The 15,956-nt window shown below is 59.2% G+C and overlaps 1 protein-coding gene across 1 annotated transcript in view; it reads left to right on the plus strand.

Annotated features, from left to right (window-relative positions):
• The window catches only part of CD82 (CD82 molecule), a 52,264-nt gene extending 42,477 nt beyond the window's left edge, over positions 1-9,787 (plus strand). The window contains exons 7-10 of the mRNA XM_045825767.1: positions 4,381-4,482; positions 7,006-7,218; positions 7,519-7,602; positions 8,848-9,787. Of these exons, the coding sequence (XP_045681723.1) occupies positions 4,381-4,482; positions 7,006-7,218; positions 7,519-7,602; positions 8,848-8,925 (477 nt within the window). The 3' untranslated portion in view covers positions 8,926-9,787. The remainder of the gene's footprint in view (positions 1-4,380; positions 4,483-7,005; positions 7,219-7,518; positions 7,603-8,847) is intronic.
• The last annotated feature ends 6,169 nt before the right edge of the window (positions 9,788-15,956 follow it).

Raw genomic sequence — 15,956 nt, forward strand, 5'->3', positions numbered from 1 at the left:
TGGAAAGGGATCGTGGAAAAAAATGGGACAAAGACTCGTGAGCACCTGCTGGGTGCCAGGACGGGCCCTGCCCTCGGGAGCTTACCAGGTGACTGGGGGGTGGGGGTAAGTGGGGGAGGACATGACGTGGCCCCCCGCAGAACCTGGGGTGTCTGGTTGTCTGGGTCACAGCGGACTTTCAGGAAAGACTCAGGTGGTCACCGAGAGTGGACCTGCCGCCCCACCACATGCACCACTGCTAAGGGGCCTCGTTTCCTGTCAGGATGCTGGGAGAAGCCTCAGAGCATTGGCAACACGGCCGTGGGAACCCCAGGGAGAGGACGGGGAGACGTGGCCCACTGCATTGCATCTGGGGCACCTCGTTCTAAGGGGACTTGACTCGTTAGAGTAAAGAGGGTGGAAAGAGGTCTGGACACCGTCTCAGCGGATAGCCAAAGGGGCCCAGAAACTTCCCCCGGAAAGGAGAGCGTAAAGGGAGACACGGTCGGTCTCAGACGTCTGAGCCATCTTTGTCCTGGAGACAGTGGCTTGGCCGGTGCTGTCTGGCCCCAGCTGGGACTGGGGGTGGGGGAGAGGGGTGGGGGTGAGAACTCACACTGACAGCGGAAATCATCAGGGCTCCATGAAAACGAAGCGCTGGTGCCGACAGCCCCCCGCTGTAGAGTGCTGTTGTGTGAGGTGCTGAGTTCCCCCTCAAAGGTAGCATTTAAGCAGAGCCTGGAGAAGTATGAGAAGGATTCTTATATTTAGATTATATTTAACCTCTCTGTGAAAAGCCACACTTCAAGGTGAAATAAAAGCACAGATTGGCAGGGAAAGGCGGGGGGAGTCATCCCGGGGGACGGTGGGGTCTCCCGGCAGGTGGACCCAGTGAGCGGCTTGTTGAGGTTGAGGTCTCGGGGTCCTGGGGCTGCACACGTCAGTGTATGGTCCCCTCTGCCGACTGCCGGCTGTGTGATCTTGGGAAGCTGTTCTGACTCCGGGCGGCCTCCCTTTTCTCTTGGGAAACGGGAGGATGGTGTTGGGCGGGGCTGGGGCTGGCTTCTTAGGCGTGTGGCCTAAGTGTAGGGGTCCCACACTCACAAGGGTCCTGCCCTCGGCGTGATGCTCTGCTGCTGCTGTTTTGAAATTCTTGGTCATTTCTGAGCAAGGGCCCTGCTCTCTCCTCTTGCCCTGGGCTGTAAACTGTGAAGTTCTTTCCCGGGCAGGGCCCTTGACCTCCTGCAGCAGCGATCCCCCGGAAGGTAGCTGCTGGCTGCAGGCCCAGCTGGGCGCAGGTGCCCGCAGGCTGTCAGCAGGACCCTGTCCCCTCTCCATCCCCAGCCTGCTCTCCTCTGTGGCTCCCTCTCAGGTGCGCCACCCACAGTGGAGCCCAAGGTGGTTGCCAGCAGCTCAGGCCCTCCTCCCATCAGATTAGCTGAAAGAGAGGGCCCAGGACCCACGCGTGTGACCCCAGGACATGGACTCACCCCTAAACCCCTCGCTGTTCCCAGGACATGAAAGGCATCCAAGTGGCAGCCTGGGTCTTTCCCTGCCTGTGGCCACAAGGAAGGGAGGTGGGGGCAGGACTTCCAGCCACATGGGTGGGCTGAGGGTGCTGACCCCTCAGGACAGGAACTGTTATTTCAGGAAGAAGGGAGGGCAGGTGCAGGCCGGTCAGGAACCATGGAGGCAGCCCCTGCAGGGGCGAAGTGAGATGGCGAGCATCGTCTTACCGTCTCCCTGCTCCTCCTCGTCTCAGGAACAGCCCGGTTGTCTGGGCGACATACACGTGGGCATTGGGATCCCAAGACACCAGCTCCAAGCTGAACCAGCCCCTGCAGCCGTGGTCCCTGCGGCTCAGCTGTGGCCCTCAGCCACATTCAGGGCTGGAGGACAAGCCGGGGTTCCCATGGAAACCACCCCATCTCGGTGGAAAGCACAGTTTCCACCCCTTCTTATTTCAGGAGGGCCTGAAACAGGGAAGTTGGGGCTGCTGTGGCCACCACACTGGGGTGTAAATAGAGCCCGGTCGGAGGGGAAGGCCAGTGAGGAGGATGTGGGAAGGGTGGTTTTCCAAGCAAATATTTCTGGGCAACCCCCTTCTTTTCTTGCCTCAGAAATCATCGGGGCAGAGGTGGGGATGGTCGGGGCACAAAGACACAAGGTCCGCAGGCCGGCAGCCCCAGCCGTGGGACACAGGCAAACCACTGGGCTTCTCTGGGCCCCTCTTGAAAGTGCTCTGACCTACTTCAAGGTGTGGCCGTGTGGTTAGAATGCCAGTAGAGTGGAATGGGTAAAAACGGGGTTTAGAATCAGATGGGCCTGAGTCCAAACCTCAGCTTTTCTGCTCTTGGGCTGTGTGACCTTGAGCAAGTTAATGAACCTCTCTGAGCCTTGTTTTCTGCATCTGTAAAATTAGGGAACGAGGTCAGTACCCAGACCATAGGTCTGCTCTGAGGATTAAAGTGAGATAACATTAAAATACTTAGCATAGCACCGGGTGCAGAGCAAGCATTTGATAAATGTTAGCCACTCCTATTGCTGTGATTAGTTACTGACAGGAAAGCTTTGTACATCGTAGAGAGCTCTGGGTAAGTAAACATAAGCAACATGCAAAGAGTTTTATGGAGAGGAAAGGGCAGAGGGAGGTCCTGGGGTCCAGTTTCCCCAGGTTCGTGATGGGAGGGGCCGGGAGCCAGGCCTCAGGTCCATCTGGAGGAAGTGGTTGCTCTGAACCCAGCATTCGGGGCTGCCCGTGGGGAGCTGGCGGAAGTCCCGCACCCAGGGTTCTGAACCAGGCTCCGAAAGCCCCTGCCTGGAAGCACCTGTCCCCTCTCCCTAATCCCCTTTTCTCAGGAACTGAGGGGCAGGTGTGCAGCCATCCCCTCCATGCCCCTGCCCCTCTCAGGCCCCCCACAGTGGGTTCCACGGCCAGCCGGTGCATGCGTGTGTGCGGAGAAGGGCCTCGGGCAAAGTCCACGGGAGAGGCTGGGTGCGGCCGGACCAGGCTGGCTCTGGGGCCCCCTCCCACCTGAGCGGAAGGCCCTGCCCTCAGCTCTCTGGGCTAGTTTCGCCTCCCTTTGCATAGCTGACTCGTTCCTGAGGAGCTGCTGCTGCTGCTGCTGCTGCTGCTGCTGCTGCGAGCTCCTCTGTTCAGGGCCCCAGGGAAAGGCCTTGGTCACTGGGTCCTTTTGATCCCTGAACCCCTCATCCGCCTTATTTGTAAATTTGTAAATCAGAGTTTTCTCTGTGGGGTTAGTGAAAAGCAGGGCGTGTCTGTCTTCCTCAGGGCGGGCCCCGGAAAGCCTGAGCACGGTGGCAGTGGCAAGCAGCACAGTCAGGATGTGGATTTTGTGGGGCCCAGGGGCAGGCGTGTGGGTTTAACCCGGAGGGTGCTTGAGGACTGCTGGGTGCGTGGGGAGTAGCGGTGGTGATGCACATTCCTGGCCGTGGATGCCGCACACCTGCCCAGTCCTGGAAACAAATGGGCACGCAATGACCATCCCATGAAGAAAACACGTGCCCCGGCCGGTGTGGCTCCGTTGGTTGGAGCATCTTCCCATAAACCAAAAGGTCGCAGGTTCAATTCCCAGGCTGAAAACATAGCTGGTCCTCGGTCAGGGCCTGTGCAAGAGGCAACCGATCAATGTCTGTCTCTCTCACATCGATGTTTTTCTCCCTCCCTTCCCCTCTCTCTGAAGTCAATAAACATGTCCTGAGGTGAGGGAGGAAAAAAAGAAAGAAAAAAATGCAGGACATTCTTTGTAGGCTAAGGAGGGCCTGGGAGGGGTTGGGGAGGGGTTAGGGAAGGGATGGTATTCTGAGGGGTGGTCCCAGAAGGCCTTGCGGAGGAGGCGGCATTTGAGCAGGGACCTGAAGGAAGTGAAGGAGTGAGTTGTGTTGACATTGAGGGGAAGAGCTTCCAGGCAGAAGAAACAGCAAGTGCAAAGGCCCCGGGGCAGGAGCGAGCCTCGCGCAAAGGCGGCACGGAGACCCGTGTAACAGAAGCAGAGGAGGCAAGAGCAGAAGCAGCGAGGTCCGGGAAGAGCACTGCGGGCTGCTGAGAGGGTGCTGGCATTTCTCCCGCGAGCGCAGGAAGCCACTGGGAGGCTTTCAGCCATGGCACGGGAGGGTTCACCTTTAAAGGGTCATGCGGCTGCTGGGTGCCGAACAGGCTGCGGGCCAGGCGTGGTTGGCCCTGGCTGCACTGGGCTCTGCGTGGTGACCGGTAGGCAGTGTCAGGAAAGTGACTGGGGTGGACAATGAAATGCTCTTACGCTGTGAGCATGGCCCCAGGCCGGGACGTTAGGGTGGGGAGAGGCAGTCTGAGTAGCTGTGACCACAGGTGGGGCATGGGATTCCAGAATCTGACCTCCATCCTTGCTCTCCTCTCTGCAGGTGAAGCAGGAGATGGGCAGCATCGTGATCAAGCTCATCCGGGACTACAAGGACGGCGAGAAGGACAGGCTGCAGCAGGGCTGGGACTACGTGCAGGCTCAGGTAGGGGTGGGGACGGGGCAGCGTGAGGTCCGGGCCTGTTTGTGTCTGTGCGTCGGGGTCTGGGGTCCACGTGCCTGTATGTGCCCGGCAGGGTGTGTTAGCGAGCTCGTGTGTGAGTGTGCATCTGAGGGGTACAGGGGGCACTGAGGTGCCCTCTCATCCTGACACCTCAGTCCCCACCACAGCTGCTTCTCAGGGGCCCCGGGGCTTCGAGGCTGTGCCCTGGCTCGCAGGGCTTCCTGCAATGGCAGGGTGGCGGGGCGGGGCGGGGGGTTGCAGCTCTCAGCCCTCCCGTCTCAAGCCAGGTGGGCGAGTGTTGGCAGCTCTGCCCTGGAGGTTAAGAAACTGGGTGCCAGGTGTGAGTGGAGACTACCTCTAGGGAGGAGCCCGTGGAAACCTCCAGGGGGTAGGGGGGTAGAAACATTCTATTCAAACCCCGTCCAGGCGCTGGTCCTGCCGGGATGGAGGTACAGCCTCAGCACGCCGGGTTTGTGTGCTTTAGCGTGTGCGTGCTCCACCTCAGCTAGAGTGGGGGAGCCGGAGACCGCCAACTGGCCGACAGTGGATGGCCGACTGACAGACAGACGGGCGTACTGACGGAATGACCGGGAGGATGAACGACTGGCAGGGTAACTGAGTGACCGACTGGCTGAGTGGATGAATGGCCAGCCACAGGGTTCCCAGCCTGCCTTGGTGGTGACCCAGTCGCCACACACACTGATTCGGTCCCGACTGCCCCCTCGTTCATGGCCCCAGGTGCTGTGTGTCCTAGGCCAGGCCCCGCCTCCTCTGGGCTGCAGCCTCCTCCAATGGGGACACTGGGTACAAGTCACTCAGGACCTGCTGGCCCTGGCTGGCCGCAGGAGAGTTTGGAGACTGAAGGGGGACTTTGTCCAGGAGGCACTGGCACACCTGTTTTCTGGGCCACGGGAAGGGGAGGGCGATGTTTCCTGTCCAACAAGCCTCGCAGATTTTCCGTGAGGACCAGGTGAGGCCAGGCAGGAGGGCCTGTGCCGGCCAGAGGCTCGGCGCACCCAGGAAGGTCTTCTCATCACACCTTTAGGTTGACGCACAACTGCTGAGACACTTTGCTAACATTCGAGGGAGTCGAGATGCCCCAGAATGAGCAAGTGCCACCTCTCAAGGAGCCCTGGGGAGAAGCGGGTCCCTGGGGAGATGAGCGTCCCACCACGGGAGGTGGTTGGCTGCTGGGGGGGGGGGGTTCCTGCAGCCGGCAAGTCCTCTAGATGATTCTGATGTCTGTTGGATGCTGCTTGGGGTGGTGGTTAAGAAAGCAGACTGTAGCCCTGGCTGGTGTGGCTCTGCCATGCCAATCTTTCTGCCGGAGAGGAGGCAGCCCGGCAACTGCTACATAAAAAATACAACGTGGAGCCTGAGAACGCCGAGCATGCTTGGCACGCCCCCTGCTGGCCACTGGGCTGCTTGTCCGAGACTCCTCGAGGAGATGGATAGGAAGCGGGTGGGGAACTGACCGCTCGCTGGGCACACTGGCCCACAGCTTTCCCTTGCAGCTCATTTGATCCTCCCAGGGATCCTGGTGTCCTGGTTATTGCCATCCCATTCTCCAGACGAGCAAACGAGCTCAGAGAAGGGCAGCGGCTTGCCCACGCATGGGGCAGGGCCAAGGTTTGAAAGGAGCCTTGCCCCCACTCTGTTCTGCCTAGCCGGGCCGTTCCCAGCCCAGGGCCAGCCCTGAGATCTCAATCCTGTCGGGAACTCCAGCCCAGATGTGATCTGAAGCCTCTCGGGGTCCCCTTCTTGAGCCCCATGGAGTCCCCTTGTAGCACACGGAGCTCAGAAAGTCTTTCGTCCCCTCTAGAACAAGAGCATTTCCTCCCCTACAAAGGTGGAATGGACTATGTCCCCCTTTTCACTTGGGCACCCAGGAAGCTCAGAGGCAAACCACAGCGGCAGCACACTCTTAGCCCCTGAAAGTGGACCCAGCCTTTCCCGAGCAATTACTACGCTCTCCAGGCCTGTGCTGGGTGCTCCACCTGCCTCAGCCATTTGGTCCCTGTAACAGCCCTTGGGAGATAGAAATCTTGTTACCCCATTTTGCAGATAAGGAAACTGAGGTCAGTACTTTGACCAAAGCTGAGCGGCTGCTAGGGGGCAGAGCTGGGATTTGAACCCAGTATCCTGACTCCAGACCCCACGCTCTTAACCAGAGGTTATCTGCCCTCCTATTTGTCCCCACACCTGTGTTCTGCCTTTCAACTTGAACTTTTCTCCTGTTTTGCTTTATGTTTTTGCTGGTCCTGATGTTTCCTTCCGACTGTTTAGTAGTTTGTGGTACGTATTTCCTGAAGCCCCTTTAAGCCCTTTGTGGCTCACGGAAGCCTCAGTGAGACCTAAACTCGGATCCCAGCAGTGTGGCTGGGACCAGGGAGGCCTGCAAGTGGCAGCTCTGAGCCTCCTTCCGGGGAGGCCCCACCTCTGCCAGGAGGGGCAGCCTGCCTGCGTGGGCACGGGGCCTGAGCAGCCTGTCCCCTCTCGGTCCAGGGCAAGTGCTGTGGCTGGGCCAGCCCCTACAACTGGACGGAAAACGCTGAGCTCATGAACCGCACCACCGTCACCTACCCCTGCTCCTGCGAGATCAAGGACGACAACAACAACAGCAGCCACCTCATGATGAGTAACGGCTTCTGCGAGCATCCCAGCGGCAACATGACCCAGAGTGGCAACAATCCCGGCGACTGGCCTGTGTATCAGGATGTATGTAGGGGGCTGTGGGGCCAGGGGCTGGGCTCGGGGACCCCCGCAGGTTCAGGTGCCCCAGCCACCCCGGCTCCCCTGGGCTCCCGCTCCCTCTGTCCACCTGCTCTTCCTGCTTTTGACCCACTTGTTCCCTCGCCATTTGGACCTCTGTTACATACTCATTAACTTATCTGCTGAAGAAACTCTCTTTACGCAGAGCCCTCTGGGCAGACAGTGGCCCTTCCTGGTGGTTCTGCGTGCTGGGGGCAGGGGGAGGTGGCGGGACTCCGGCCAACTTGGCTCTGTTCTCCCCTGCAGGGCTGCATGCAGAAGGTGCAGGCGTGGCTGCAGGACAACCTGGGCATCATCCTGGGCGTGTGTGTGGGCATCGCTTTCATTGAGGTCTGTGTCCCCTCCCCGTGGCCCTCTCCGTGCTCTGTCCCCCCCGGACTGTCCCTGCTCTGTGGGTGTCCTGGCGGAGGCTGAGGCCATCAGCTTCCAGAGGCCCCATTGTTACCGAATGGAACCCGTAGGGGGGTGGAGGGGGCCCAGACACTGTCATCGAATCAAGGCCCCTCCCCCAGGGTCCTTCCATCACTGTGGGTCCTTTGCCCGCCGCCCTTAGGAATGGTGGCTCTCAAGGCCAGAGTCTGGTAAAGAGGAAAGGAACTTTTTATTCAAAAGTTATACAGGGTTAGGGTAATGGCAGAATGTCGCTGTTCAAACCCCAAAGTCCCTGAAAAACACCCACAAACACACACAGCCCTTAATTCCCGCCTTTGCCCAGTCAGGCCAGTCCCAGAACGTGCCGATCAGAAGTGCCGTCCTCCAGAGAAAAAGAGCAGAAGTTTATAGCTCACTCCTCCCGGTTCCTCTCAGTCATCTGTGCTGGGCTGGGCAGGTCTCCCATGGTCCCCCGCACCATCGGCTGTGTCACCGGGCCATCTCCAGTTCTTAGTCCAGAGCCCCGTGGCACCTCCTCGTGGCCCACCAGCAAGAGTCCTTTTGCCCCTTTCCTTCCCGCTTGGTCTCACATTGTTCCCCGTCCCTCCTGGCGGCCTGCCTTAAGTTTAAATCCCAGCCTGGAGCCTCCTCCGCACCCCATTTCCGACTCCTCCCACAATCGGCTACACCTGCCAGTACTCCCGCATTTTTCTGCCTTTCTGGGCTGCCATAGTAAGTCCTGGCAGGCATGGCCCCGGGGCGTGGAGTGAACCGTCTCCAAGCTCTCACACGGGCACTGTAACCAGGGGGAGCTGCCTCCCAGGTACATCATGGGTCCAAGTTACGCATGCCTTCCGGCTCCACTCTGGCTGGAAGACCAGTCTGCTGTTATTGATATACAAAATAACCATTTTTGCATATCAGGTATGAAGCTGGCTGGCAAAATAACTCTCAATGGCCCTGCTCCATGTGTCCCTCCCCCAGCCTGGCCTATTCTCCTATATTCTGGAGCACCCCAAGTTCTGGACCCCGTCACAGTGTGGCAAAGCATGCACCCTCTCTGGCCCCCCCACCCCCCGCCTGAATCACAGGCTGGTGGGGAGGCTGTGGCTGAGGCTCCTCTCGGTCCCTGTGTGCTGAGCTGGGGTCTCGTGGGGACTGGGCAGCCCCGCCCCCTCTGACTCTCGCCCTCTCCCTCCACAGCTCCTGGGGATGCTCCTGTCCATCTGCCTGTGCCGGCACATCCATTCCGAAGACTACAGCAAGGTCCCCAAGTACTGAGGCAGCTGCTGTCCCCACCTCCCTGCCCGTCCCCCCACCTCAGGGCTCTCCCTGGGGGAGCTTGGCGTCTCCCTGGCTCGCTCCCCCAGGCCTGCCTTCCAACTCACTGCCAAGGCCCCTTGCCCATGCTGTGCTCTGTGCTGGCTGGAAATGAGGGGTCTTCTGGGGCCTGGGCCCCACTCCCTGCCTTTCCGCCTCCGGCCTTGAGCCCGGCTATTCTGTGGCTCCTCCGCTCACTGCCCACCGGGGTTCTCCGAGCAGCTCGGAGAAAACACCCCTGCAGCATCTCTGCACAGGTGGGCTGGGTCTCTACCTGCCTCTGGGGATGTATATATTGTATGGGGGAGAGTGTATTAAAAATGGGGGGATGTAGATAAGGTACTCTGGGCTGTCAGGGGACTGCCCACTGCGTGGGTCAACTTTTTTTCCACTACGATGCTTAGACCTTTGACTTTCACATTTTCATGAAAGGCTGTGGGAGAGGGTGGGCTTCACCTGATGTTAGGGGCAGCACCCCTGCCCCAGGCCTGGCCCCGCCCCGCCCAGGCAGCTCAGATCCGCCTGGGCCATGTCCTGGGAGCATGACTCGGATGAGCTCAGCCCAGCAGGGCTTAGCCCGGCTCTGGGCTGCTTAGGGAATCGGGCGAGTCCTCGGGGTGTGGCGCAGAGCTGACCCTGTGTCCTCTGGCCCCTGAGCCGTCCAGGGAAGCGGGAAGGATGCTTTCCCTTGTCCTCTGCCTCCCGGGAAGTGGGTGTGTGAGGCTGCGCTTTGTAGGGGAGTGGGAAGGGGCTCCATGCATGGTCCTGTAAAGCATACTCAAGATATGAAGACTGACTATTAAAGACGATTTGTAACAACCTAGCCTGACTTGGGGGTGCTGCTTCTCGAGCTGCAGGAGGACCGGAGGGGAGAGAGAGGGTGAACAGAACGGCTGGGTCCGCAGGGAGGAACGGCAGGCACCTCACGGCTGTCCCCAAGGGCAGGGACCCTTTCTCAGCATCTCTGGCCTCCTCTCCAGCCTGGTGCCTGAGGAGTGTGTGACGCCCCATTCCAGTCTCCCTGCCTGGCTGCCGACGTGGCTGGAGTTTGATCTGTATATTGAAACGAGCATAGATTGTACCTCTAGGTTCCTGCCTCTGAGCCCCGGGTACAGGTGCACGACGAAGCCTCGGGGGAAGACTGGGTTCTTTCTAGAGCATCTGTTTTCGACGAAGGAAGGAATCACTTTCACATTAAAGAACTGTGAAGGAGTAAGGTGTGCAGAACTCAGGGACTTCAAAGATGCAGTGTGGGACTTTAAAGGAAGCTCCTACTGGTCACAGAGGGTGAGCCCCGCACACCCCGTGCTCAGCCTCGGAAGCCCAGAGGAGGTGATCTGCCTGGGCAGCTGCTTTACGCGTGGAAGGCGGGGGAGAAGCCCGAGTAGGACGCACCTTTCCTCCCTCCCCCCAGTGTCCTCCTCTCTGACTTCTTGAGGCTCCGGAGGAGGAGGAAGAGGTGGGGTATGGGGACTTGCCTTCCTACAGCAGGGCATGGAGGGCTACGGAAGGGAGGTGTTCCAGAAGAATCCACCAGGTGGTGCTGCTGCTCCAGCCCAGGAGCCCAGGGCTGTTCTGGTGTCTCCAGGGGCCTCGCCAACCCCTGGCTTGTGGTCTCTCGTTCCGGCGGGAACACTGGTGAAAAAGGCAGACTCCAGGGCCCAGGAATTCTGGCGCAGCAGTTCGAGCTGGGGACGAGGAATCTGCATTGTTAGCCGCCCTCTGAGGTGATGATAAATCTCATTACTTTAGATTCTCAGTCCTCCCTGATGAGATGGAGCCAGACGTACCCCAAAGAGAGAGGTGGGGGTGAGGGTCCTCAGCAAGGATGTAGGGGGCACACCTTAGTGACAGTCTAACTCTTGATCTGACTCTTGATTCATTTCTTGCAAGAAGCTTTCTGTGGCTGAAATCCAGGGCCAACTCACTTTCAGGCCTGTGGGAGGGGCCAGGCACCGCACTGGCGGCTGAAGGAGCCTTGAGCCCTGTGGGAGCTCTGCCGCCGCGAGGGACCCTCCCTGGAGCACTCATCATGCAAAGAGGGCTGAGGGCTGCAAGTGAAGCCCGTCAGCTTATTTGATGTATAACCCACCTCATTCCACAAAGGAAGGTCATAAAATATACAACATAACAGAGAAAATATAAATTGCATGAGGAAGTGTGGACTTGGATGAAATAAGCACGTAGCTGCAGTGCCCAGCCTGGTGATGGCAAATGCGTACCATGCGCATAGTGTGCGCTCCCCTGTCGCGCCCACGGCAGACATCGCTAATCGATCGTCTCATCTTCTTGGCCCCGATGCCTCCTGGCCATTCCTAGGGCTGATAGCACTCCCCGCAGCCTCGGAATCCTTCTCACCCCCGTACTCCCCATCAGTCAGGCTGGAGTGCAAGATGAGAGCAGCTGCCATCCTTGAGCTCTTATTGTTTCAACGAGACAGGGGTGGGCAAAAGTAGGCCTACTGTTGTTTGTACAATATAATAATTAAGTAATTAAGAATACAGGGATAAACTGTGTTCCGTGCACTCGCAGCTGCATGCCTACTTTCGCTCACCCCGTCTATCATTTTACCTCTGAGCTCCCCGGTGGTCAAAGCAAAAAAGATACTTTTGTCAGTTGCACAGCTCTCGTTCCCTGAGGTTTCCTCGTGCCTAGCTACTGGGACGAATGTGGCTGGCGACCATCCAGAATTCCAGACCACCCTCAGACACGCAGACCTGGAGGGCTGCTCACGACTGAAGCAAAGACGTGAAAGAGCCTGCTGTGGGTCTGACCTCGTGCTGGTTATTGGCACTGAGGACACCAGTTTTGCCCCTGCCAAGGAGGAGCCAGAGAGACCAAGTGCATGCACGTGAACCAGTGGGGCGACAGTTCTCCGCGCAGCGGTGCGCAGGTGGCACCTGCTCTGTGCTAGGCCCACTGACGTGAGCTAACCTATCTGCTCCCTACAGTCCTGTAAGGTGCACGTTCATCGTGATCCCCACTGTAGAGAGAGAACAATGAAGACAAGAGGCTAAATAATGTCCTCAACATTGTTCATCGGCAAGAGGAGCTGGGAGCCACAGCCTAGCCACCTGGTGGCAGACAAGGAGAATCTGGGGCTACAGCTGGACTAGGAGCTGTGGGGGGGGGGGTCTGACTTCGCTCAGGGGCCCCTCTGTGCATGGGCAGCAATTCCACATCGCTGGGTTTGGGTGGGGCACGGCTGCCCGTCCCCTCTCCCCTGAGAAGGGCGCAGGTTGTGGGTCAGAGAGACCTGACTTCCACCGGAGGCTTGGTGTTTTGTAGCCAAGTGGCCTCTGACAAACCCCTTCACCTCTTGGAGCCTCCCTTTCCTCATCTGAACACTGGGGTGTTGGCACGGTTGTGCGAGGCTCAGGGGATGCAGAGGATGTAGAGCCCTCAGCAAGGTGCCTGGCCCCCAAGACCCCTGAACCAGAGCGAGTCATGGCTGCCCTCGGCTAGGCCCACCTCATAGTGCCCCCAGCTGAGCAGACCTCTTTCCCATCTCTGCTGAGACCACGGCAGTGGAGGACGTGGGAGTCGAACAGAGGGCAAGGGTCTGCAGAGGGCATGGACTTAGGAGCACAGGGCCCTAGGGTGCAGGGCGCAGGAGAGGCTGGGCTGTCAGAGGGTGCGGTCTAATTGCCCTTCAGCCACCCTGTGGGTGGGAGCCCCAAACATGACACCTGGGTAGAAGTAGCCATGAGGGGGGCTTGGGTGCACCAGGTAGGGGGTCCTGCCCAGGCCATCACGCCCCTGGAGTTGGCGATGACGCCCAGGGTGGGGTCAGCAATCAGATAAGCACAGAGAAACTGGGGGCTCTTTGTCCCCCATATTTGTTTCTTCTCCCTGTCCCCTAGGCCTGGGAGGTGGGAAGAATGGGGGTGCTGGGATGGTCTGGGAAACTGAGAGCCCCTCCCCAAAGAACAGTAGCAGGTGTTAGCTGGCCAAGAATGGAACATGAAGTCTGAGTGGGACAGGCGCTAGTGTCTGGGGCTCTGGGGCTCTGGGGCGTGGGCTGGGCATCCTGAGAAGGTAGACCTGAGACAACCCTGTCCTGGCCACCTGCTGACCTCTAAGTTAAATGGGACCAGCTGAGAGGGATCTGCTGTAGGTCCGTTCCGTGGCCTTGGCCACCTCCCTCTCAGGGGGGTGGGGGGAGGAGAGAACAGTATCAAAGGCCCTATGTGGCCCATCCTCACAGGCAGGGCTGTGCCCTCATGGTGGGACCCCCTCCCGGCTTCACCTGAAGGTACAGGGAGTGTCTTAGGATGGCTTTTTGTAAATGCTTTGTCATTTGGAGCAGGGGACCCAGGCTGGAATCTACCTCCGTCTTCCTGTGTGGCCCCAGGCCCCAAAGTGGGGGTGGGCTCAAAACTGTTTGCAAGATACATCTGAGAAGACCAAAAATGCAGGTTACCAAGGGGGGCAGGCTAAACCCCCCAGCCTGCCTTCTCTGACAGGGCCACCTTGGCTGGCGGGGCCCAGGGCCAAACAGCCGGACAGAGCCAGCGCGAGGACTGGCTCCGCAGGGACCCGACTCTGAAGACGCCCCATGCCTGCCGCTGCCCAGACTCCCCGGGCAGCCCCAGGGGTGTGCTGTGTGGGGAGAGTCACTGAGGGCAGTTGGTGAGTATGAATCAAAGGGGAGCAGAGGGCATGAGACATTGGGCTTGGTGAACGGGGGAGCAGGAGCCCGCCTGCTCACCAGGAAGCTACGCTTTCACACCCCAGGGGAGCGTGGTTGCTCCACCAGGGGACTAACACCCCTCGCTTCCCCCCTTCCACACGGAATTGTTGGGGGGCGCAGGGGGAGGGTTCAATCATAGAGGCCTGTCAGTCTAACTAGGGGGTGGGCCCATCAAAAACCCCACAAAAGCTTAGGAAGTTGCTTGGTTCTTTTGAAAAAAACACCTGGTCTGACCCAAACTCAAGCTAATATAACCCCAGGGAGACAAAGAAGTGTGTGCTTGCACTCTCTCACTCTCTCACTCTCTCCCTGACTCACCCTGTTCATTTGCTCATGCTCTCACCCAGGAGGACACTACCACGTGGGCCTGGCAGCTACCAGGGCCCACGGCAGATGGCGTGGGCTCCAAAGGACTGAGCTTTAACACGAAGCGGAGACCCTGGACCTGGCTCTTGTTCTGGCCTTGTTGAGGACACGGTTGGGCTTCTTCCGTGGCAGGACAGACAGAGATGGGACACAGGGGAGGCCTCCACTGGAAACCCGGGGGGGCAGCCTCTATTTCCCCATGGATAAGCCACCTTGCCACACCACAGTCTCCGGTGCATGGGTCTTCGGAGTGCTTTCCTCGAGACCCCGTGGGAGAGCCTAGTTTTCACCACCAGCAAGACCATGGCCTCAGCTTTGGCAAAATCTGGTCACTAAGCACTGACCTGCTGGGCCCCTTAGCCCTCCCTCCTGGAGAGGACCCCACTTCAGGCTGCAGCTCCGTGTGGAGGGAACAGAGTCTGCCTTCTCTAAATCCTGAGCTGGCTCGGAGAGCTGGTCATTCGTCTGGAGCCTGCCTGGGGCTTCTGTCCTTCTTGCCTCCCTCCCCGAGCTGCTGCATCAGCGGAGCCGCTACCAGATCTGCTGTGGGAGAAAGGCCACCCCCAGGCTGCCACCCCTCCCACCTACACCCACGCTGAGGGCCGTGCTGTTCAGAAGACAGGCACAGGAGCCCCGCACTGGCCTGGCCGCTGAACCAGTAGGCAGAGGAAGCAAGGGCCCCCCTGGGTAGTGCTCCCTGAGGCCAGGCAGGAAGCATAGGGGGACACCAGCTTGCTCTCCGCTCCCTTGGGGAGCCAATGTCGGCACCCAGGAAGAGTCCCGGAAGCTAGAATTGGGGGCTGCTGTCTGGCACGGACGCTGACCAATGGGAATGAAAGCCAGACCTGAGGTGGAATAGGGGCCTTCTGTGTGTGGATTGGCAGGGGCCACCTAGGGGTTGACCCAGGGGGCCAGCAGTTGATCAGCGGAGAAGCACTTCAGTGATCGGCACGGCTGTATCGGTGGACACCGCTGAACGTCAGTCCAGTGTGCGTGCACGTATGTGCACATGCGGGCTTGAGCCCCCTGAGAGCTCAGTCCATTTACAGGGGTGAGGGACGCCAGCTCTTCTCCTCCCAGACGAAGCTGTGGTGGCCAGGAGTAGGCAGAAAAGGTCAAATGTCTGCCACCTAGAATGTTCCAGGCCTGTGCTAGCAGAGCACCCCGGCCACCGATCTCACCCCTGCCTGTTTCCCAGCACAGCCCCTCCAGCTCTGCCCCAGGGCCTTCCAGGTGAGCAGGTCCCCCAGGCTGAAGTGCAGCGGCAGTGAGGGGGCGACGCATGACACTAGTATTCTGCCACCAGGGCATCTCCCAGGCCAGGACACTGCCACCTCCTTCCCCTGAAGGGGGACAGAGACCTAAGTTGCCAAGCGGCCTCAGGGCAGATATCTGGCTACACCCCAGGGTCTTTGGAACCTGAGGGCCAAGGTTTGTTCATTCGTTCCTTCATTCATTCATTCATTCATTCACTCACTCATTCCACGAATACCCAGTGGACACCCACTACCATCTGCCACTCCGTGTCCTGGGCTCTTGAGAGCACAGCAGTGAAGCCTACAGGTCACCTGTATGCTCGTGAATGCAGGGAGCCTTGCACACTCATCTGTACACACCTATCCAAGAGACACATGTGCACAAACAGCACACGCCCGCACCCAAGCCCACCGCTGGCAGCACGGCCCATGCAGAGTGTTGCTGAGGGAGCCCTGGGGCCCGTCCAAGGCCTCGGGCATCCTGTGGAAGGAAGCGGAATAATGAACGTCGGGTGAACAAACAGGATAGAGGGTGGAAGCGCTCGTCGCTTGTCACTCATCGCTCAGCCCCCGCGCCCCCAGCCGCACTCCGCACAGTGAGCCATTCTCCCGGCAAAGTCCTTCCCAGCCGAAGCCCAATAAAATCAGAACAGTGACTGGCAGAGCGACTTCACCTC

This window comes from Phyllostomus hastatus, unplaced genomic scaffold, assembly GCF_019186645.2.
Source record: "Phyllostomus hastatus isolate PE091 unplaced genomic scaffold, TTU_PhHast_1.1 phas_scaffold_585, whole genome shotgun sequence".
Lineage (NCBI taxonomy): Eukaryota > Metazoa > Chordata > Mammalia > Chiroptera > Phyllostomidae > Phyllostomus > Phyllostomus hastatus.